Source organism: Scylla paramamosain, chromosome 37 (genome assembly GCF_035594125.1).
Source record: "Scylla paramamosain isolate STU-SP2022 chromosome 37, ASM3559412v1, whole genome shotgun sequence".
NCBI lineage: Eukaryota > Metazoa > Arthropoda > Malacostraca > Decapoda > Portunidae > Scylla > Scylla paramamosain.
Window position 1 is genome coordinate 16,102,537 of NC_087187.1, and position 25,112 is coordinate 16,127,648.

The window sequence follows — 25,112 nt, forward strand, 5'->3', positions numbered from 1 at the left end:
AAGAAGGTGTGTGGGGAGGGGAGCCAAGTGTGTGTGTGTGTGTGTGTGTGTGTGTGTGTGTGTGTGTGTGTGTGTGTGTGTGTGTGTGTATAAGGAAGAGGGAGGGAGGAACCTAAGGCGAGGGCGAAGGAGACGGAGAGGGAGAGGAGAGGGAGGGGATGAGGCAGACTGACAGACAGACAGACAGGCAGACACAATCATACGTACAAATAAACAAACAAACACAAATACGAGTATACATACAAACAGGCAGAGAGACAGACCGACAACCACACACACACACACACAGGTATGTATATAAGGGACACAAGCAAACTCACCTAAAATTTCCCAAACCTCCTCGGCCAGGAAAAAGTTAAATCGTGTAAGAGTGCCACATAAACAGCGGATAATAACAGTTTGGCGTGGGTGTGATGTCACGAAATTACACTGCGCGAATTATTTAAGCCTTGAGGCAGAGCGTGTGAGAGGAGGCAGTGCAGGGCCGGGCTACACACCCGCCTCTGTGCCTCTCTGCTTGTTGGCTCTTTAACCTAACCTAACCTAACCTAACCTGACCTGACCTACACACCCGTCTATGGCTCACTGTGGCTCCCTCCTGGCCGTCTTGGATCTTTAGCTTAACCTAATCTAACTTAAGCTAACTTTCTTAACTTAACCCTGTGACTACTCTCTTCCCCCCAGTCTTATAATGTCGCGGTGTAAGTTGTCACTGACTGCAAATGTATAATGGAGTGTTTTTTTTTTTTTTTTTTACAGCCTGTACTTCATTTTTATTTTCATTTCAGTGGCTTCTTCACCGACCTTAATGGAGTGTTTGAGTTGGATGTTGAGGATTTCCAAAAGTACCACTGACTGCAGAGGTTTAATGAAGTGGTTCACGTCTTTTGCTCTATGTACTTAATTTCTTTTTTATTCCAATGGTTTCTCGCCGGTCTTAATAGGATGTTGTGAGAATGGTGTAGTATTTTATTTTCAAAGACGATACTAACAGGAAAAACTGTAATCGAGTTCCAGAAATTTTAGTATCTGAAGTTACATTTCTTACTTTGATGGCTTTTCTCCGCGACCTTAATGGAGTGTTGTGGCGTAAGCGTAATGTACATTTCAAAGACACCACTGACAGTAAAACGAGTAATCGAGTTCTTGAGCTTTTTACACGTCTGTATTTATACTTTTTAACGTGTGTTTATACTTTTTACTGGTGTGACTTCTACCCTCGACCTTAATAGAATGTTGCGGCGGAAGTGTATTGTATATTTTCCAAAGACAACACTGACAGTAAAACTACTAATCGAGTTCTAGAATAAAATCTTTTGATGACTGTAGTTATATTTTTTATTGGTGTGGTTTCTTCCTTCGATATTTTTTATTGGTGTGATTTCTCCCTTTAACCTTAATAGAAGTTGCGGCGGAAGTGTAATGTATATTTTCCTAAGACACCAGTGACAGCAAAATGAGTAATCTAGTTTTAGAATTAAATCTTTTAATGCCTGTAGTTATGTTTTTACCGTTATAGCTTCTCCTTATGCTTGATGATGCGTTGTGGTGCAGGTGAACATTAGGATTTGGAACACCACCGTTGACAGTAATACGTGTAATCGAGTTCTTGAAATAAACGATGCGTTGCGGTGCAGGTGAACACTATGATTTGGAACACCACCGTTGATAGTAATAAGAGTAATCGAGTTCTTGAAATAGATGATGCGTTGTGGTGCAGATGAACACTATGATTTGGAACACCACACTGACAGTAATAAGAGTAACCGAGTTCTTGAAGTATTTAAATGCCTGAAGTTGTATGATTTTAGTGCGGATTCTTCCCACTGTTGATGGCTGTGGAGTAAATGAAGGGTACAATTCGGACCAGCACTATGCACAAACACGAAAAGGAGCGGTCAAATAGTTCAAACCTATCAATGGCTCTAGTTTTACACTTGCTCAGTGAAGGTGTCTAGAGTAAACTATAGCTAGAAGATGCAAGCACCTCAACGATTCGTAATGCTGAAAAAATGAAATAACAAACTAACCGGAGTATGATTGAAGCAATTTAACCACTCCTAATACAGAAATGAAGCCGAAAAATAATCTAGTTGGTGAAAGACTTGCCAAACTGAACGATCCCTGGCATAGAAAGATGAAGAATCAAGACACCCGAACAGTTTCTCGGTATTCTGATAAATTCCCTTATTTTTTTATGCTCTTCTTTTTACACACACACACACACAAAAAAAAAAAAAAAAAAAAGGCTTAAAATAAACAGACGAGTGTGAACCGGAGCAGCGAAGGAAAATGTTGCGTGTGGCGAGGCGGGCACATTGCTCTCCGTCAGGCGGCTCCTCCTCAGGGAAGAATTCTGGGAAGGGAAATTCCGTATTATGTTTTTCCTCTTCGCTATCGCGTAAAACTTTTAATAGAGGTTATAAGAGCCATTATCTTTCACTTCCCGCATACTGAGAAAACTGCTTACATCCTTGTGTTCCGAGAGGCAGGCTGGTGAGGCAGGGTTGGTGAGGCAGGGTTAGTGAAGCAGGGTTGGTGAGGCAGGGTTTGTGAGGCAGGGTTAGTGAAGCAGGGTTAGTGAAGCAGGGTTGGTGAAGCAGGGTTGGTGAGGCAAGGTTGGTGAGGCAGGGTTGGTGAGGCAGAGTTGGTGATGCAGGGTTGGTGATGCAGGGTTGGTGATGCAGGGGTGGTGAGGCAGGGGTGGTGAGGCATGATTATATTTCTTGACCTATTTGTCATTTTATTTTATTTCGTAGAATGATAAGACAAAAGTCACCAATACTCGCGTCTTCTTCCCGGCACAATAATTTAACGCAAAGATATGACGCAGAAATGATCCACGTAAGATATATTACTTCCGTGAAGAGAAACGTGTGATTAATCTGTTCGCGGTAAAGGAGATTGAGGGTTTGGGATGCCAATTACCGTTACAATATAATTTATAATTTAGCGTCACGGCAAATTATCAGTAATCTTTCCAGTACACTTCTTCCTCTCGTAATCGTGAATATACTTTTCGTTCCTTTTTTATTTTCTTTTGTTTTTTACAATGCATTCGAATGTTTAATCATACCGACATACATACACTGTGCTTACGAACTTTGATGTATTATATTTTGTGAAAACAGAGCAATACGGCTGTTAGAAGACATGTTCCCTGGTATGGCATATCAAATAAAAAGGAGTGATTTAATAATACACGTAAAGACACTCGAGAAAGGGCTAAAGCAAGTAAGAAGATTGAAATGTAATGGAGGAGATTAAGAAGAGTACAGCATAAACAAGGTACGAATGAGTGGAAGCAAGTAGGAAATAAAAGAAATATACACCACTTTTCTTTTTACACATTATTTTCTGAAAGTTAAGACACTCACTAGACTCCTAATATGTTTTTGTCCCACTATTTTACATAAATACAAAGTAAATATAAAATCCACTTCACATGATGAAATTTAACAAGCCTTACTTTTTTTTATACTGCTTTCTCAGCTATGGTATTAAATATAAATTAGCCTTCTCTTTTTCTGTCTTCCTTTTCTATGTTATGTAAGTACGAGGTAGAGATTAACTAGCGACGTGAATTTCTAAACCACCTCACGACTCGAAGTAATTCCATCCAACACTCCTTGTGTCGATTCTTATAAGACTTTCTAAAACGACGTACATAAATCTTTGTCACCTAAGTTTTTTTTTTTTTTTTCTTACAATTTCATATTGAGTAAAAGTGAGAGAGAGTTTCAATAATTCAGTACAGGTAAGAAATTTTAAGCTTATTTTAAAAAAAGCCTTTCTTAATTTTTCACACGAGTTTCTAAGCTACGTTTGTAATGTTGACCTTATGTTTTATTTATTTAATCTTTTTTTTTATTATTTCATTGTAAGAGGCAGAATCTCAGTCTTATTTAACACAAGTAACTTATTTTTTTTCACACAAGACTTTCTCAGCGACGTTTATAAATATTCATCAGCAAACACCCAAACAGTTTTTCTTCCTTACTTGTTTCATGGGTTTCATAACGTTTTATATTATTCTATATACTATTTCACATTAAGTAAGAGGCAGAATTTAAACTTAATCTAACGCAACTGACTCCATTTCTCAACCACGACTCTTACATTCTCCGCACGTTTATAAATATTCATCAACAAACACCATGATTTTTTCTTCCTTCTTGACTGTCTCATGGGTTTTATAAATGCTTTACGAGAACTGGCTTTGCTTCGATTCCTTTGTTGCTTGGACGACCCTGCTTGAGTTGTGTTGACTCCACCTCTTGAGTCTTTTGTTCTCGTGGGGAGCTAGTCACTTGGTACTTGGGCGGACGGTACTCAGGTCATATTATAAGCCTCAGGTCAGATGCTCCTCAAGACAGATCGACCTGAGTGCAAATAGGCCTCAGGACGTTTGGTATTCGACACACTGGGTACCCAAACCATTTGGTCCTGAAAATGTCTCTAGACTCAAACGTCTCCACTACAGGCTTCTGAAACCAGCATGTGGATCCGCACACACTAATATAACGTTCACCAACCCATCCATCTATTTATTCAATCACACTTATTCTTCAATTTTTGATTACCGCTTTGGACCCTTTTATGGGACTGGCATCTCAGTGGGCATTTTCTTTTTTTTTTTTCCCTTGGCCAGTGTCCTTCCTAAAAAAAAACATTCACCCATCCACTCAACCACCCCCTAAATCACTTACCCACCCATCCATCCAACAACTGACTTCCATTGATCTATCATTAATCCACCCCATCCACTCACCAACCCATTTTCTAACCTACCTACCATCTAACCACCCACCAACTGACCCCACTCATCCATCCACCCACCCACCCACCTATCCACACAACTATTCACCCTCTCATCCACTGACCCACCCATTGACCCGGACATTCACCAGTCTATCCACACACATACTTGCAACCATCCATCCATCCATCTCTCCACTCATCTACTCACTCACCCTTGCATTCACATATCAGTCCATCCATCCATCCATTTCTCCACACATCTCCATATGCATCTACCCATCTACACATCCCTTCATACACACACCCAATGACTTACCCATTCACTTAATTCAGTCATTTCATTAACCCACCCACTCATCCACGCATTAGCCATCCTCTCTCTCTCTCTCTCTCTCTCTCTCTCTCTCTCTCTCTCTCTCTCTCTCTCTCTCTCTCTCTCTCTCTCTCTCTCTCTCTCTCTCTCTCTCTCTCTCGTCGTCTTCCATTTAGTTTTTTACTCCTTCATTTACAGACTTTCTTCATTTTCTCTATCTTCCTCTTCTTTTTCTCTCTTCTACTTTTATCCTCCAATTCCTTTTCATCTCATCTTCGTCCTCCTTGTTCTGCTCTGCTCTTATTTCACCTTCCCAGGATAAGAAATGGGTGTTTTTCTTTGTGTCTTTTGTATTAGATGTCTTCTTTTTATCCCTTTGAGAAGTCAGACTGCTATTTTACTGTGCGTGCGTGTGGCTGGGTCGGTAGGTGGGAAGGTGTGTGTGTGTGTGTGTGTGTGTGTGTGTGTGTGTGTGTGTGTGTGTGTGTGTGTGTGTGTGTAAGACCGTGCAGGATTGGAACACGTAACCATGTGACTTTTATCCCTTTGTTCTCTGTGGTGTCTTTAGAAAATATCCTCTAAACCTGCACCAGACCATTTTAGTGAGCTTGAAAAGAAAGCATAAAAGTCAGGCAAGTGTACTCGTAAAAGTCAAAATGTTCTCCAAGGCCACTATCAATCCTAATACTCCAAACCCAATGTACATTTTATTTTGCCGCCTAAGTGAAGTCCATATTTTTTATTTTTTTGGCATTTTATGTTGCTTACTCTTGACTGGCTCTATTTTTTCAAGTCCTCTGATCCAATGAAAACTTGTCAACTGTCAGGTTCTGTAAGGAGACTGTCAGTAGATCAGAGAACTTTAGATTTAAAGAAACGCTAAGCCCAGTGGAGATGAGTGAGGAAAGTTACTCGACTTCTGGCCACGACTATACTCGTACATGCTTCTTGTCATTTCTTCATTGTACTTTGTTCGATTTTCTGTTCACCTCTTTCCTCGCATCAAATGACGCTTCCTTTCCTGCCTGCATTCAGCCAGGGGCTCAGGTGGTGCAGCCAGGCGGCGCGCTGCCCCACGGCACTGAAGGAAAAGCAAGCAGTGAGAGCCTAGTCCGCCTCCCCACAGGAGGCTGGTAATCAGAGGGCGGCAAGCAATCACCGGCCTCATTACCTCCTCGCCTCCTCATTATAACTCGGCCCTTGCTGCCTCCAGGCGACGCTAATTGAAACGAAGTCGAATTTTTCGTGTTTGTCTAATGAAACGTGAAGTGTGTCGCGAAAAATGCAATTTGTCAAGATTGGAGATTTCTGTTTAAAAAACGTCTTGATTTACGTGCCTTAAATTTAAACCTGCATTTATGTGCGTGTGTGTGTGTGTGTGTATATTATATAATATATATATATATATATATATATATATATATATATATATATATATATATATATATATATATATATATATATATATATATATATATATATATATATATATATATATATATATTATAATAGCCTCTGCTGCACCGCGCTATCTATCTTGCAGCATTAAATTCAGCTTAGTAAGAATAATGGATTCCGGGACGCCATGAATAACACACCGGCGCCTCAGACCTGAAGCGTCATGAAGCTGCAATGCATCTCCCGCACCACGTGAGACAACACCTCTCAGGCCGAACGAGAGGCAAAAGGAAGCTTTGTTATTTATACCATCTTTAACCATTCTAGCTCAAGAACGTGACGCGTTAAAGTTATCACTTGGCTCCTCATGCCTCATGTGTGAGGGTCGGGCAGTCTCCCTGTAAGCCTTGCTGCGTGACGCGTAATTCTCCTGACCAATACACCTGCTGCTTTAACCCTTTTATTTTGATACCAGACAATTGTCATTACCATATGCAATGTATGATTTTTTTCTAAGCATCTGCAAGAAAATTATGGATGAAAAGAATAGCTTTTGCAATTTCTACCCAGCTTAAATAAAGATTGGGTGTGACTGTAAAACAAGTAAAGATGTTTCAAAGTGATTGTTAATTTGGGAAAGATGTACCAAGTGGTAGTCAAATGGCTGAACACCACTTATATAGCTTCGTAACTCGTCTCTGGTCGGCACCACACTCGTGCGCGCGCACACACACACACACACACACACACATTGCGCAGAGAACCGGGTAGTACATTGTTATCACCACCACCACCACCACACCACACCACCACACCACATCCCGGTATCCTTGGAGCCCTCCCCGCCCGGCCGAACCCCGCCAATCCCGGACAGGACCCGCCGCTGCTAATGTAAGAATTTCCTGTCTCTCCCCGTCAATATTTAGCGAAATTTCCAGGGTTTTACAGTTGTTTCCAGGTGATTTCTAGACTCGGGTGTGTACGAGGAGGACGAGAAAAGGAGGTGGAGGGGAGAAGTGAACTCTGAGGGAGAGGGAAGAGGAGGAGGAGGAGGTACGGAGGAGAGAAGCAAAAAACATTTCGGCGCCTTAATAATCATTTCTTTCTTTTTTATTAATAGAGCTGGCATGCTCCCTGATGCCAAGGCTTTGAGTGTCAGGGGAGGCAAGTGTAGGGTTTGTACATGCATCCAGTGGTACAACCCTTCCTGCCGAGTGCTGCTACCTGTTGTTAAGGTAGGTAAGGGACATAACAAGGGTGATGTAAGCAAAATCAAAATCTAGTAGTAGTAGTAGTAGTAGTAGTAGTAGTAGTAGAGGCTGGCGAATACTTGACTGGAGGAGTATGTGGAGGGTGAGGAGGTTCTCAGCAGACTTTTTTCATAGGGTGTGGGTTGTGTGGAAGGTACGCAGGCAACTGACAGGAAAAGTATAGGAGGTGGACATGCCAGTGACTGAGGCAGAGTGAAGGCAAAAGACAGGGCCTTGTCGAGGGGAGTGTATGGGAGGTAGGCAGGTCCCTGGCGGGGGAAATGCAGGTGGGCAGATCCTTGACATGAATAACTAAGACAGCAATACATTTGTTGTCACACTAATAAATGAATACACAAGCACGTCATTACTAGATAAGGATATTCTTATGATGCGACGAAAACAAATAGCAGCAACTGACACATCTAGATACTCAACACACACAAAAATCAACCTAGTATGTGTCGTTCAGGCGTGTGTGGTGTGGGAGGGGAGGACGGCAGGCAGTTGGCGGGAGTGTGGGGGAGGTGTGAAGTCCTTAGGCTCAGTACTGTGGTTAAAGCTCAGAATGTGACAGTGAAGCTAAAAGTGAAACTCGGTGTGTGCAAGTGAAGCTCAGTGTGGGAATGGAGGTGGGCAGGCTGTTAGCGGGGTAGAGTGTGGGAGGCGGGAGTCCCTAGATATAGTGTGGCCGGGTCTCCGTAACCTCCAGTCCTTGCCTTCACTCTGGGCCGCGTCAACTCCTCACCTCGCGTCAAACAAGCAGCAGGGGAAGTGTGCGGGCAGAACCTTGGCGAAGGATTGAGGGCGAACCTTTATCGATTCAGGCTGGCGCTCTATCGGTCTGAGCAGGACAATGACGGCAGGAACGTGACGAGCACCCCTAATCTGATGTGATCTGATGAGGTTCCCGGCAATAGCTTCACAAAGGCGATACTTCTCTTCTCTCCTATATATTTTTTTCTTTTTTTCTCTTTTTTTATTTTTATTTTGAAGGTGTTTTTATATTTTTCTTGCCTTGTCGTCTTACCGTCTCAGCGCTACACACTCCGCCGACCACACTCTTTCTTCCCGCCTTTTTCTCCCCGCCAGATTTTTTTCAGGCGAGTGCTTTGAAGTCCTCAATGATGCACTTGCTCCTCGTCTCCTGGCGGCGAAGGACTTACGCGCATCTTCCCTCACTCGTATTCCCTCTCTTCCTCTTATTTATTTACATTAATGGGTATTATACATTATCTCTGTTTTCTTCTTAGTATAACCGCCTAAACAAAGTGGCGGTGTTCTAGGTAAGAGGTTATTATGTTAGTGATGATCGCGTGTAAAGAACACACACACACACTCCATAATGTAATTTGGTCTTGCTTTTGAACTATTTTCATCAGGGACTGGCACCTTCAGTGGGCCTTTTTCATCACTATTGTTGCTCTTGACCAGAGAGTGCATACACACACACACACACACACACACACACACACACACACACACACACACACACACACACACACACACACACACACACACAAAATCACGCCGGTGCCCATGGCTCACGCCCGCCCCACCTGGCGTGGCGGGAAGGTTGTTGATGGGCCAAGTTCTATTGAGTTTGTTAAATGGGCCATTAATTACGTGTGTGTGTGTGTGTGTGTGTGTGTGTGTGTGTAAAGTGAGAGAGAGAGAGAGAGAGAGAGAGAGAGAGAGAGAGAGAGAGAGAGAGAGAGAGAGAGAGAGAGAGAGAGAGGGAGAGAGAGAGAGAGAGAGAGAGAGATACACAGACAGACAAAACGCTCAGACAGACGAACAAAAACAAGCAGACGGAGACAGACAGACAAACAGACACACACACAGCTAGAAACAAACATCCAGACCAAAGGAACAAGAAAGCAAATATTCTCATGAGTACCACCGATATATTTTTCCCTCCTGCCTGGCGTTACTTCCCGACACTTCTTTCATTATTTGTGATCAAAGGGAGCAGCGAACAGCGCGTCTTGTCATGTGGAGTCGCTTGCCTTGCGTCGCTCAGCCATCAATCAGCGGCAGGCTTGTCTAGCGTTTGATATCGCGGCCGCCGATGGTATCATAAGGGACTTCGCGGGATGCAAGAGTGCTGCACCAAGTTTTCATTCCCCGCATCACTTTCTTATCAAGTCGATGAATGCAATCTGATGTTCCCATTATTTTTACTTTTCCATCTGAATGTGAAAGGAACTGAAGTGAAATATCAATACAATACTGTAAAGGATATCGTTTGCATATGAATTGATTTGCCTGATGAGTGCATTTTTTTTTATGGAAAATGAACACTGGCCTAGGACGACAAAAGAAAAAAAAAAAAAACCGAGGTGCCATTCCCTAAACAAAAAGCCAAAAGAATTCTCCAAAATTGAAGGATAAGTGTCTTGAAGCCTCCCTCCATCATCACTATTAACATTACCATCACCGGCACCATCACCAACCACCGATGTTTAATGGTTATTGTCGCTCTTATCATTAGGACACCACCAGCACAACTACCACCATTATCATCACTCATACCAGCACCATGTACTATCACCACCACAACCAAAGCATTACAGTAAACCAATATACACAAATATTCATAGCCTTTCCTACTTTAATGGGAATATTTCTCCATTATTTCACCCATTTTCTTTCTTTATTTATTCATTTATTTATTTGCTGTGTATATGTTGCCCTTGGCCAGATTCACTCTTACATAATAAAACCCCCATCAAACTTCGCAAAACCCGCCATTTCAGTGCATTACAATCCAAGCAAAATCATCTCTAATTCTGCACAATGACAATCCAATACAAAAACCTATTCCGCTACTTTTGTTGGTGCATCTATTATTGACCCACGGACTGACAACTGACTGATTGACTGACTTTTTTTGATGGAACGTGAACATCCGACGTGTTGATTAAAACTTTAGGTGTTGATGTCTCTGTGTCACGTGAACAGTTATGATGTGTGTGTGTGTGTGTGTGTGTGTAGATTTGCTTCGTTTGCGTTTTATCACCTGTAAAAATCATTGATGATGTTACCACTGTTATCATTATTAGTAGTGGTAGTAATGGCTGTGGTGGTGGTGGTGGTGGTGGTCGAAGTAGTAGTAGTAGTAGTAGTAGAAGTAGTAGCAACTTCATTGAAATACTTAGTGCTTATGAATACCGTTTTAAACTACTCCTAGAATAACAAAAATACCCTTGAAAACCCCTAAGTATCTTCACTATAGTCTGTTCAGTTATAACTAGAATCATGAATACATTTACTTATCTACGAAATCAAGAATGAAAATACCATAAACTTCAACTATAGACTATTAAAAACCTAAGGTAAAACGCCGCAGTGCTTAAGAATACCGTCCCTGGTTTCAACAAAACCATCGACTTGGTACAAACTTGGAGCTGGTACTAAACTTTTCCCGCTTGGGGGTGGAAGTAGTAGCAGAGTTTGGAATAATTCATGATCCATATATTCAAACGTGATCAACGAAGCGTATTACAGTTGTCGACAAGAGTTCATTTCTATGTGCATTTAGTTAAACTCAGTGTGAAAAGATTTCTATGACTTAACCGTAAACCTGAATATGATGAACGCAGCATTCTACAATTGCTGACAAATTGTTTTCTTCTTCATCTACTACTACTACTACTACTACTGATGAAGACGAAGAACAGTGTGCGAAGGTAGGGGAAGGTAGCACGTGCAAGTGTAAAATTATCTAGTTATACACGCAGTGAAAAGATTCTAGTACGAGTAGCTTAGCATTCTTCATAGAGAGACGAGGAATCCAAGACGAACACGGCTCATTGCCGCCGTGATGCCCTGCACCTCTGAGCGGGGCGGAGCGCGGGCTAGAATGTAGGAAGGTATAGGAGGGCACCACAACCCCTCACGGCTGATCGGACAGGTAATCCCAGGCCTGCGGCACTACTCCACGCGAGGCAACACCAGCCGCGCTGCCAGAGTCGTTGCCGGGAATTTTACACCGCCTCACGTAGCCTGGGTAACGAGGCCGTCGGTGGTGAGCGACGGAAACTATCAAAGGTGTATTAGGAAGGTGAGTTGTGGCGCAGTGGTGTTGTGGCGGCGCCGTGGTGACAACGAGGGTTATCCTGCACTTGGGAGCGTGGCGTGAGGGGATGCTCTCCGCGGCTGAGTGACAGGCAATCCGCGTATCATCATCTTGCCGTCAATATCGATACTGGGAATGCTGATGATGAGACGAGGAAAGAAATCACTGTCATCCTTAACTCTGTTTTTATAGGAACTTATAAATTTGTCGAGTTTTTAACAGTAAAACTTATGAGGCATCTTCTTACCATCAATATCGCTACTGATGATGCTGATGATGAGAAGAGGAGAGAAAACACTTGTCGAGTTTTTTACAGTAAAGCTTATGAGGCATCTTCTTACCATCAATATCGCTACTGATGATGCTGATGATGAGAAGAGGAGAGAAAACACTGATTGTGTCGTTCATAACATTTTGTAACACTATTTACTTTTTTTTTGTATAAATCCTTCGCTTTGATAGAAACTCTTGCATAAGTCCCGAGTTATTATAGTACACTCCATGAGGCAGTAGATAATGGGAATGATTATGACGTAATATTCCTAGGCTTTAATAAGGCGTTTGATAGGATGCACATCTAAAGCCTCTAGAACACGTTAAGGGAGCATTGAGTGGATGGGAAAAGTCTAACATTGATTAGGTCACGATTAAACGACAGACAACAGTCACGATTAAACGACAGACAACAGAAGATACAAAAAATGGCTGCAAATCCTTTCCCCGCCCCTCCTCTCTCTCTCTCTCTCTCTCTCTCTCTCTCTCTCTCTCTCTCTCTGTAGCGGTAGCCATTAATCGCTGACCCACCACTCTTCTTCCCCCAAACCCTTCCCTCTGACAAGAAATGCTTCCGTGATGATGGTCGTCGGCGAGACAAAGGAGAAGGCAGTCAGGTAATCGCCGCCAACATTCCTTTTATCTTTACATCTACGAGGAGACGACTGCGCTCCTCCTGCAGCCCTTCGCGTGCGTGCTTGGGGGAGTCGATTCTACAAAAATTTAGAGGATGATCAGAGGTAATGAAGCTTTCCTCCTTCCCTCTCCAGCTCCCTTTCGCCATTAACCCTTCACTACCGCTACCGCTGCTACTACCGCTGATGGTGATGATGCTACTGCTGCTGATGATGATACGGCTGCTGTTGCTGCTGCTGATGATGATGATATTGATGATGATGATGCTGTTGTTGCTGCTATTAATGATGATGATGATGATGATGATACTGCTGCTGATATTTCTACTACTGCTGCTGCTACTATTACTACTACTACTACTACTCATTCGGTCCTCTTCTGTACATACACATACAAAAATTCCTTCTCTCTCTCTCTCTCTCTCTCTCTCTCTCTCTCTCTCTCTCTCTCTCTCTCTCTCTCTCTCTCTCTCTCTCTCTCTCTCTGTCTATCACATTTAATATACTGTAGGTAAATCTCTCTAATTTTGGGCATTCATTTCTTTCCACCGGTGGGCGAGATGCAAAGGCCCACGTCACCTCTCTACGTATGTGAGAATCTATACACTGACTTTTTTGCCGTGACAGTGGTACTGCGCGCGCTTTGGTGGCCTAGGGGGTCCATAGGCCAACGGATTCGATTTTTCTTTTGTCTTCCATACTTCCTTTCACCTTATCTATACGTAAGTTTATTATTTCTTTTTTTTTTCCTCTTATCACTTTCCCTATCAATTTTTAGTCTGTCCTCCCATCACGTCCTGTCGATTTCATGTTCACGTGTGTGTGTGTGTGTGTGTGTGTGTGTGTGTGTGTGTGTGTGTGTGTGTGCGCGCGCGCGCGCGCGCGCAGTGTTTTCTCTGCCATGCTTGTTGAAGCGTTGTTGATGTTCTAGTGCCCTTTGTTCCTCTTCACTCTAGGAACAGGAAATAGTAGTTGATGTTCTAGTGCCCTTTGTTCCTCTTCACTCTAGGAACAGGAAATAGTAGCAGAGACATAAAAATACCCTAACAAAACACAGTAATATTTAAGTTCACGGGGGAAAACTCAACAAACACCCATACATACATACACACACAAAAAAAAAAAATGCAAACGAACTATAAAAAAACTCCCTTCTGCAAATTACAATGCTTTGAAAAGTTAGTAGCGCTACAACTCCGCTAAATGGTGTGCTGTATGAAGCCCTCGCAACAATACGCGGCTCTCAGGCATGTCGAGTATGAATTAATCTTCATAATTCGCTTCGCTCGTACGGAAATAATACAGAGAGTAATGTTTGGCGTTTGTTCGTGTTACATCTGTAGTGTGTGTGTGTGTGTGTGTGTGTGTGTGTGTGTGTGTGTGTGTGTGTGTGTGTGTGTGCAGTGTGTGTGTGTGCAGTGTTTTCTCTGCCATGTTTGTTGAAGCGTTGTTGATGTTCTAGTGCCACACACACACACCTTCCCCTGCTCCCTCCACCCCAGACTCCCACACGCCATCTCAAAGACTAAATTGGCCGGAACTAAAAGCTTTGTGTCGCGACATTTCCCTTTCTTCCCCCGCCCTTCGCTGCTTCCACTTGTGTAAACACGATACAAAAAAGAAAATGCATAACACACACACGATGCAAATAAGATTTTGTTTTCATTTTTTCCCGTCACTATTTCAAAGATTTGTTTTATTTTGTGTGAATGAAAATCAAATTACAATGAAATCATAGGAATTATTTTCGCAGCTTTGCTTTGTGAAGAATTAAATATATTAATATTTATAAGAAACGCTTTAATTTTCATGCGATTTTTTAATCTAATTTGGAATTCTTTTTTATTCCCCATCGTGAGGCGTACGTGAAGCACCAATCACTGAGGAAGCACACACTTACTTCAGATGAAATAGTATAGTTTATTACACAAACATATGAATTTATTCTCTTATGTTTTATTGTGTTCCTTCTCTCGTCTTTCCTCTCGTTCATCGCGCAAATCTAAAAACAATTTCTTTTTTTGTTCCTCAATAATTTAACATTAGTGACAAAATACAAGAAAAAAATCCATGAAAACCCAACTAATTCCTTTGAAAACTGTCCTGATGAGAAAAGAGTCTTGAAAGTACGACCCCTAAACACTTTCCTGCATCCTCCAACCTCCCTGGAGTGGCCAGCCCCAGTGTCCGCGCAGGGACGCCCACTACCTTGCCATTTATTTCCACATAAACAGTCTTACGCACCTCTGCACCTCAGCCTTCTTTCCTCTGTAGTCCACTACGATATCTGGTGTGTGTGTGTGTGTGTGTGTGTGTGTGTGTGTGTGTGTGTGGGAGGAGATGGAGGAGAGAAACACAAAGAAACACAACCAAAATAAAAACACACACACACACACACACACACACACACACGAGGAGGAGGAGGAGAAGGTAGAAGAGGACAAGGAAAAGGAGACGAATGAGCAAGGACAAGAAACAAAATAATCACGAAACAAGAACAACAAACAGCAGTAAACTTATTTATGTGACAAACTGCACAGCCTCATCTGAAGCATGAGACACTAGATGGTCTGGGCTGAGGCAAGGAGGACAAAGACGACGAAGATAGGATTCCAGGATAAAGATTACGACGCATCCTTTTAAGGTTTACATTAAAGCTGCGTGGTGAAGGATTTATTCCCCAGTGTCCTCCTGGCTGTGCTGCAGGAGAGAAGAGGCGAGGAGTTTCTGTCATTCCTTCTGTCCGCGCCGTCTGCCGCTCAACAGATAGAAAAATGTCAATCTCGATCATTTGTATTGTGCAAGCTGGAGGAACATCACGGGTCTGGAAAATAGAAGGAGTTGGAGATACGAAGACATAATAAATTGACGATATTATTCTTTATTCCGTATTCTAAGTGTGTTTTATTTCGATTTCCAACAGGTTTTCGTATAAAGCACGTCATTTTGGGTATTCATGACTGTACGACTTAATTTAACAAGGATTCTGCACCATCCTTTGGCTTTATTAGATGTTATTGAGATTTTCGAGAGTGTTAACTGAACAAGGATTCTTCATCACTGGCAAAGTCACCCACGAGAACACGACTGAGCTTCTGCCCTCTTAGGTTTCTTTTACTTGGAACTTATAAAAAGAGTAATCTTCAGAATTCAAAGCTTTGGTCGTGCGGGGACAATATACACTCCACGTTTTCGACAGAAGGACAAGACCAACAAGAGGGTGACTTCAAGACACTTCCCGAGATAATTTTGGAGTTGCCTTTGAACTCTTTCCTCTGAGTCTGGCGCCTTAAGTGTGTTTTTTTTTTTCACCAGTTATTGTTTTCCTTGGTCAGGGGCCTTCTTACACAAAGAATTTGGCTTCAGTTATGGCAGAAAGAAAAAAATATGGTATTAAGAGTCATTTTTATGGCCCTTGATCAGAGCCCCTTATGCATTAAAAAAAATAATTATAAAAAAAAATAGCAGTGCAGTGTGACGATAAAGAAGTGACGCTCTTGACTGTCTATTACGTCACGCTATAATTCACAGAATTTAGCAGCGAAAATTAATGGCTAAAAGGTAATTGCGATTTCCATGTTATTATAATGGAACTAGAATTAATCTCGGCTTGTGGCAAAAATAATAATATAAAAAACACACGGCTTTGCGGGGTGAGTGTGCGGCGCGATACGGCCACAGCCAGCCAGGACGTGCGGACCTCACTGCAGAGTACTTTATTGTTAACTAATAAATTGGCATGGCAATATTCAGTACATACAGTTGGCCAGCCAATATTGAGTATATGCAGTTAGCGAGGCAATATTAAGTATATACACTTGGCAAGGCAATATTAAGTACAGATGCCTGAACAACTGCAATATTACAGTTGGCCAGCCAATATTGAGTATATGCAGTTAGCGAGGCAATATTAAGTATATACACTTGGCAAGGCAATATTAAGTACAGATGCCTGAACAACTGCAATATTACTAGAGTTCCCTAAAGTAGTTATGACAAACTCCACTGTGCTTTCTTTTCAGTTCATGTTGTATATGTTGTAAATGTTGATATGATATATCTTTAATGATTTGCATATAAACTGTGATGGATAATTCTCTCTCTCTCTCTCTCTCTCTCTCTCTCTCTCTCTCTCTCTCTCTCTCTCTCTCTCTCTCTCTCTCCATTTATATATCTCTCTCTCTCTCCATTTATATACTTATCTATTTATCTATGTATCTAGCTATCTATCTGTCTCTCTGTCTGTCTCTCTATCTACCTACTATATTCTACCTACCGCATCTACGTACTATATTCCTAAAAGACTGTAATCCAAGACAAACTTTCAATATTCACTCCAGTGCACTTCATGCCTGCAGGTTGGTTACGAATTAATAAATAGACTAATGAAATGGCAATACTACATTTTCTAAAAACTGGAATCCAAAATGAACACTTAATATCTACTCCAGAGTGATTGAAAATCATGGACGAATGAACTACAGTTAATTAGTCATAAACACTGCAATTTCTATGGTAATATTCCTGAAAATTCTGTAATCTGAAATAACTTGATATTCTGGAGTATCATGTGAGTCTTTCAATAGCTTCCCTTGATGAATGGAATTCTTATAATTCACCCGCCTTTGTGCAGCTGCCCCTGGTAGTGATGCCACAAAGTCCACTGAACTCCATGTCTGAATAGAAATTAGTGTTTGGAATAATTAACTGTTTCATAATAGGAGTTCTATAAAGAGTTGGGTGCAGCATTCCTTTTGATAATCTCCATGTTGCCTTTTCATTCCCTTCCCTTATCTTCACATTCCTCCCAGCACTTTCTCGCTAATCATCCTTATCCCTCGTTCCTTTCTTCCTTGCTCCTTCCTTTTTTTCCTTCCTTTTTTCTGAGCCATGAAATCATTCAATCAATAATATTCAATTAATAATATTTTTTATCCCTTTTTTCTTTATCTCCCTTACTACTCTTTCGCTTATCATCCTTTTCTCCTTTCTTCCTCTCTCCTTTTTTTTCTTCCTTTTGTTGCACATTTATATCAGTCTATCAGTCAATAATCCTTTCTCATCCCAACATCTTATCCTTTCTATCCTTTGCCTCTTCCTTTCTTCCTATGTAACCCATTCCCAATGCATGCATCGTTCTCTCCTCCGACCTCGCATCCTTTCTTCCTTCTCGCCTTCCTTTCCAATGCTTGTTCTCTTATCTACTCTTACCTCATCTCTTCTCTATCCAAACATCCTATCTTCCATCTCTCCTCATTTTCTTCCTTTCCCTTTCCTTCTTCTTTTCCCTTCTTTTCCGTTTACTTTACCATCTCTCTTCATCTTTCCTTCCCCCTTATCTTCCCTTCTTTTTCTTCCTCTTTCCCTCTCACTTCTGTTCCCTCTACCACTTCTCTCTCCGTCTCTCCTTCTTCCCTATCATCTCCCTCCTCCTCTCCCCATCATCTTGCCTCTCTCCCTAGGTTTATCCTTCTCTATCTCACACAACGTTACGCCTCCCCATCAAATTCCCCTCCCTTCCCCTCCCACCTGCCTCCCGTCCTCCCCTCCCCTTCCTCTGTACCTCACCACCTCCCCCATCCCACGCACCTCGTCACCCTGGGAACGCCTCCAGCACCAGCAAACTGTGTCCCTTTAAATACAAAAATATTTCAGGAAAATGTTGCAGCCTCATTCTTACATTCCAGGGAGCTTCACCACCACCACCATCACCACTATAACCATCATCATCATCACAACCACTACTGCCACCACCATCAACACCACTACCATCACCATAACCACCACCAACATCATCACCACCACTACCATCACCACCACCACCATCGTTGCATCAGCCATTAAGAGTATCTGGATACTTTTTTTTTCTCTGTGTGTGTGTGTGTGTGTGTGTGTGTGTGTGTGTGTGTGTGTGTGTGTGTGTATAAGCGGCTCTAGCCAAGGGCAACAAAAAATGGTGAAAAAGGTGTCAGTCCCTAAAAAGGACAGTCCGAAAGCAAATCTAAAATTACATTGAAAAATCACAGCCCTGACTCACTTAACGCAAATACACCACCATACCAAGAACCCTGCTCTCCCCCACAAGCCTTACGCTTCACTAGGTTCACCAAGTCAGCTTTCCCACGCTACCGACGCGACGAATTTCACCGAGTATTATTTTTCACGGCAGCTAATATTTCCCCCTGAAGGAGAAGGTTGACACCCGCCGGCGTTCCAGTGCCGCCTTGGCTGAGGCACGACACTGACAAATGTGGCGCCGCTTGGATCGCCGCCAACAAATGTGGCGCCGCTTGGGTCGCCGCCAACAGTGCTGAGAGTGGAGGGTGAGGCGCGGGATCCTGTGTGTTCTTGGTGGGACTCACACGGCACGCTGGATGGGACAGTACACGTAGGAGTGTGGAAGACTATAGCAGACGATAATTACAGTAGTACGGACACGCTAAAAGGTGCAGGGGAGTTAAGAGACTTTGCTGGAAGGTTAGTGAGGATCAGAAACTTATATGGATGTGGAAAAAAAAAAATGCACACCAAGAAGTAATAATAATAATAATAATAATAAAACAAGCCATACAACATACATAACAAGAACAAGATGATGCACAAGAACAAGAACATGAATAATATGAATTCTGCTCCTTTAAACACTGCAGGACAAAAAAATAAAAAAAGTAACGTGCTCCCCATATGCGTTGACTAATTAGCGTGTGAGCAGCATTTAATACAAAGGCTTAGCGTGACAAGTTTGCTGAAATATTGGGTGACGAATGTGACGGGTGTGTGTTATTGCCGACACTCCGATGTGTTTATATAGCACAGGCTCTCCCAGCCTTGCAATACACAATGTATAATTATACGATTAAGCGAGTACTTACCGGTACGATGGTTGATCGTAATTTCACGAACAGTTAACTGCGTCACTGAGGTAGTAAATGAGATGCCAGTAGCGGACGCAGCAAGCCAGTCCTTTAGAGAGGTTTGAGGAAGCAGCCAACCATTGACAAGGAGGCACATCAGTAGGAAAGAACCTAACGAGGGGACAAAACACTGGGAGGGAAAAGGGAGGGCATTTACTACCTCAGTGACGCAGTTAACTGTTCGTGAAATTACGATCAACCATCGTACCGGTAAGTACTCGCTTAATCGTATAATTTCACTTCACGGTAGTTAACTGCGTCACGAGGTAGGCAATGAGAGCTTAAGAGTGATTCCTCAAACCTAACGTAGTCCTTAGTGGTGTCAAAGGAAAAATAGACAAAGAATAACCATTTATTTCCCAAGTAACGATATAAGGTAGTACAGAAGTGAAACTCAACACAAATAATAGAACAGGCTGCAATCCATGTGCAAATCAACAATCCTCCTCAGCCCAACACTGCACTAGCAAAATCTGTCCGCTTGGACAACGGCCTCCTGTAGAATTTAGCAAAAACAGACTCACACGACCACCCCACAGTGGCCATGATTGTGGAGACAGGTAGAGTCAGGGATGCCTTGCTGGAGGAGGCAGATCTGGTGGAGTGAGGTGAGAAAATTGTTAAATCAATACCTGCATCCCTCATGACATTCCTAGTCCAGCGTCTTATAGTGTCTCGTGACGCTAACCGCACGGGAGCCTTAGTAGTTAAAAAGAACCTGGTAATAGAGCCCCTAATCCCTGCAGTCCTTTCCAAGTAACAGCAAATAGTGGTGAATACACATAAACATTTGTCTGGAGAATAAGCCGGAAAAACAAGCTCAGAGAGATGAATACCAGGTCTGGAAGTTTTCAGAAGATCACCTATTCGAAAAACAAACCTCAGAACGAGAAACTGTCATGTTCCTAGTGTCCAAAAGATGTAAAGTATGGCCACGTTGTCCGGATACCAGGAGCATGAGCATGACCAATTTCCCAGATAACTGAATCATGGACAGGCCCTCATTTTGCCCCAAAGATCTTATGTGCGTCAGGACTACATCTGGATCCCACGTAGAGCAGTTACGGGGTAAAGATGGCCTTAATAGAAAAACTGCCTTCATAAACCTGCAGACTAGAGGGTGCTGGCCCGCGGGTTTGGAATCTATATTAGCAATGGCAGAAATAGAAGAACGAACGACATTCAAAGAACTGTAGCTCCGCCCCGTCTCCTTCCTAAATTCTTGCAACAAGAAATCCAACAAACAACTTACAGGTGGTCGAAAAGGATTAATTTCCCTGCCGACACAAAAACACAACCATCTTTTGATATGCGGCCCATATTGTAATTTCGTGCTCTGTCTCCACGATTGAAGCAGAAATTCGGCAACTTCCTGCGAAAGGCCTCTGTATGCAAAGGATCGCCAGAGAGGATCATGGCTGACAATATCAACTTCGAGGTCTGAGGATGTACTCGCGACGGGTCCTGGGGTAGTGTTAAGGAAGCGCGAGGAAGAAGGCGGGGAGGTGCAATCAGTAACCGGAGGGCCATCGGGAACCAGACCTGGGTAGGCCAGAGCGGCAGAATAGTCAGGGATGTCGCCTTGTCCTCCAGGATCTTTCCCAACATCCGGCCAATGACACTGAAAGGAGGGAAAGCGTAACATCTCCAATTAGACCAGGGAAACGTGAACGCATTGGTAAATGAAGCATAAGGGTCAGGTTTCCAAGAAACGTATGAAGATAACTGGGCATTAATACGTGAAGCAAATAGGTCGATGTCCGGAAAAAAGAATACTTCACACAGCCTATTGAAAATACAGGGTAACAGCATCCATTCAGTGTCAATGTTCCGGACTCTGGACTCTGCATCCGCTTCAACATTGTCAATTCCCCTGACATACTCGGCAGATAAAGTGATGTCCCTCATCGCAGCCCAATCAAAAATCTGTTCCGTCAGGGTATTAAGGCTCAATTTAGTACTGCCACAGCGATTAATACAGGCGATAGCGGTAGAATTATCAGACCGAAGACGGATGTGAGTCTGTTCGCAGCGTTTGCAGAGGGATCTTAGGCTCAAAAGGATGGCTTTAAGCTCCAGACAATTTATGTGATCTAATTCTGCATGTGCCCAATGACCTCCTGTCCTAGCATCGCCAACCTTCGCCCCCCAACCCGTTAGGCAAGCATCAGTGTGAATTTCCAAATTTGGGGGGCAGGATACCAGAGATTTAGTTTGAGAGTCGATGTTATCAATCCACCACCGGATTATGTCCCGAGCATGACTATCAAGTGAAATAACAGAGTTGTAGTTACCTTTGCTCAGAGTAAGTTCCTTATTTCGAACAATCTCCAGGTATTTGTACCTGAGGGGGGCTAGATTCACCGCCGCTTCGGAGGCTACGGCAAGACCAATAAACGCAGCCAAGTCATGTAGAGTAGATCCACCTCTAAGCAAACTCAAACCATGGGCTTTAATGCTCTCTTTACGACGTGATGGTAAAGAGGCAGTCATCGTGACAGAATTTAGAATTATCCCCAAAAACTCCACTTCCTGAGTAGGAGACAAAACAGACTTTTTGACATTGACTGTTAAACCTACAGAGTCAAACATCTGCAAGGCATACATAGCATTGTCTTCCAACTCTTGAGCTGAAGAAGCCATGAGAATGCAGTCATCAATGTAACAGACAATCAATATCCCAAGTTTCCTGAGGTGAGAAAGGATAGGTTTAAGTAATTTAGTGAAAATGCGTGGTGCAGATGTAAGCCCCTGAGGAAGACAGGTAAACTGGAAAGATTGGTTATTCCACATAAAGCGCAGCCATTTCCTATCCTCAGGCTGAATACGAACAGAAAAATATGCATCCTTGAAGTCAATAGTCATGAAAAAACAATTTTCCTGAAGTAAACTAAGTACCTCCTTAATTGAACTCATTTTGAAATGAACATGTTTCACAAAGTCATTTAGTTTCTTTAAATTGAGAATAACCCTAGCCGTGCCATCCTTTTTTCTCGTAGGGAAAACATTTGAGTAAAAACCAAGGTCTGATATATGGGAACATCTCTCAACCACTTTCTGTTGTATGAAAGTTAGCATAGCATTATCCAGGGCTTCCCTGTCAGTAATGGATAGGGTGAGAGGTCTGGGGAATTCAGACTGTACAGGAACAACATCAAACTCTAACAATTTACCCCGCACCACATCATGAATCCATTTGTCCCTGGAAAAAACCTGCCAACTGTGCCTAAAAAGGAAGGTCTTACCCGCCACAAAGTTATCTGGCGTGTTAATCAAGGTGCAGCAAGGTAAGGTACAGCGACTTACTGTGGGAGGCACTGTGGGAGGCGTTACTGGGGAAGTTTGTATGGCTGCGTCCTCCTCCCGTAAGACTGCCGCAGGCCTAAAAAAGGCCTTGAAGGAAGCTTTGACCGGGCTCGTGAGCTGTAAGGTCTCCTGTGGTCCTGTCTACCGAAGGATAAGCTCTTCCCTCTGGAGGTCTTGTAGGGGCGGAAGGACGGCCTTCCCAGCTTCTTGGTTCTATGCATTTCATCACATTTCTTCACAATGTCGAAAGGGAAGAGTTTGTCAGTACCGACTTCACACTCCCATTTACAGAGTTCTGCAAGAGCAGTGTCATTGACGTGAACACGTGCCACCTCCTTTCGTAACTGGTTGGTGTAATTGAAGGCGGAGATTAGTAGCCTAAGGCAATCATTTAAACCTTCCAGGTAAAAATTCACTGCCTTCCCTTTCCTTTCCCCCACGTCACTAACGCACTGAGTAATGGGAACAAGCGCTTTCAGTAACAGTCCATTAATATGGGTTAGTCGAGCATCCACAAGTTTACCTCCCGTATTCATTGCTTTGACAATGGGAGGGTTAGTCTCTGGAACTTTCATATTGGGCACATTGCTGGGTATTTTAATCCTATTAGTGGTTGATTTTACAATGTCGGCCACAGGACGACGCCTCAGGCTGGCATTGACTATTGATGCAAGTGAATCAGAAATTGGTTCACCTTTTGCTTCCTCGCCCAAAAAATTGTCAGACAATTCACTCAACGCTTGGAGGAAGTCTGCGTCATCACCAGAGGTAGCGGGTTGGCTACCGGAAAAAGAGGGGGAGATAGTGTCTAATCCATCTAGGGGGTCTGGATCATCTCTCTCAGACTCTTCACCGTCCTCATTATCAGAAGGGGACAATTCATGACAGCCACCATAATCTACCGGTGAAGGCGAAGCACTGCGTGTAATGCGGTTGTCTAGTTTTTCAACTAAACCACTCAACAGATTGGTGAGAATATCAAATTTCTTGTCTGAAGCAGAAGGATCCTCGTCCGAACAGGGTTGACTGACGAATGATTGTAGACTGCCAGGCGGTTGTTGATTGCCGGACGGTTGTTGACTGCCAGACGGTTGTTGACTGCCGGACGGTTGTTGTGGTTTGGAAGCACAAAGACGCTTGACGGACGACCCATCAAAACCAACAGCAGTCCTCTTATTGTCCTTCCTTAACCGGTCATCATCATCACGCCTGGGCCGTGAACTGTCCCGTGAGACAGATGAGGAGGAGGAAGCACGCCTTGGCGTGTCCTGGCTGGCCTGGGAAGCACGCCGTGGCGTGTCCTGGCTGGGCTGGGGTGCACGCCGTGGCGTGTCCTGGCTGGGCTGGGGTGCACGCCGTGGCGTGTCCTGGCTGGGCTTGGGGGTTCCTGCCCGACTGAGGCCTCGGTCCGCCATGGCTGGACACGAACCAATGAAGATGAAGCCAAGTAAAACTGCAGCAAACACACCGCGGCTCCCGCCTAGAACAACCCAGGTGGCGGGTGGTGAACGGTAGGTCGTGAGCGGAGGAGAGGTGTGGACTGGACGAGCGCGCGCTGTCGACTGGCTGGCTTGCTGCGTCCGCTACTGGCATCTCATTGCCTACCTCGTGACGCAGTTAACTACCGTGAAGTGAAATTAGCCTATAGTCGTGAGTCCGTATTTCTTTCTACCTTCGCCTTGAACTATCTAAAGAGGGAATTTTCAAAACACTTCTTCAGTTTTGGGCAATTCTCTTTTAAGTTATCACTTTGTCAGGACTGGTACCTTTAGTGGACCTTTTTTTATAATCTTTTGTTTCCCCAGGCCTGTGTCCATCTTACATAACAACGCTATTATGCGAATAGAGCATCTTACGAGTAACTACTAATGACAGATCGGCCTCGTACTTAATCTCGCGTGCCTTAGTTCCTCGCTTTACCGCGTCTAACCGTAACCCTTGTAGTATTACCAATATAATAATGTATATTATCAGTCACTACCAAGAATGAATAAATAAGAATAATGGTAAATCGGTCCCGTACTAAATCTAGCGTCCTTCAGTTCCTCGACTTACCGTGTCTAACCTAATCCCCTCGATGCTCTCCAGTTCTTTTCCAAATCATTAATACAAAAGTGGCCTCCGCGTATCTCAAGTGGCCGCCTCTAATCGGTGGAAGCCGGATTTGTTCAAACGGGAGGG

General features: G+C 43.2%; 1 protein-coding gene across 1 annotated transcript; it reads right to left on the reverse strand.

Annotated features, from left to right (window-relative positions):
- Positions 1-19,581: 19,581 nt before the first annotated feature.
- On the reverse strand, positions 19,582-24,548 carry LOC135091531 (uncharacterized). The gene is made up of 2 exons (XM_063989271.1): positions 22,932-24,548; positions 19,582-20,220 (listed from the first exon to the last, which is right to left on the reverse strand). The coding sequence occupies exon 1, from the start codon at positions 24,344-24,346 to the stop codon at positions 22,955-22,957; it is 1,392 nt and encodes a 463-aa protein (XP_063845341.1). The 5' UTR covers positions 24,347-24,548; the 3' UTR covers positions 19,582-20,220; positions 22,932-22,954.
- Between the last annotated feature and the right edge of the window lie 564 nt (positions 24,549-25,112).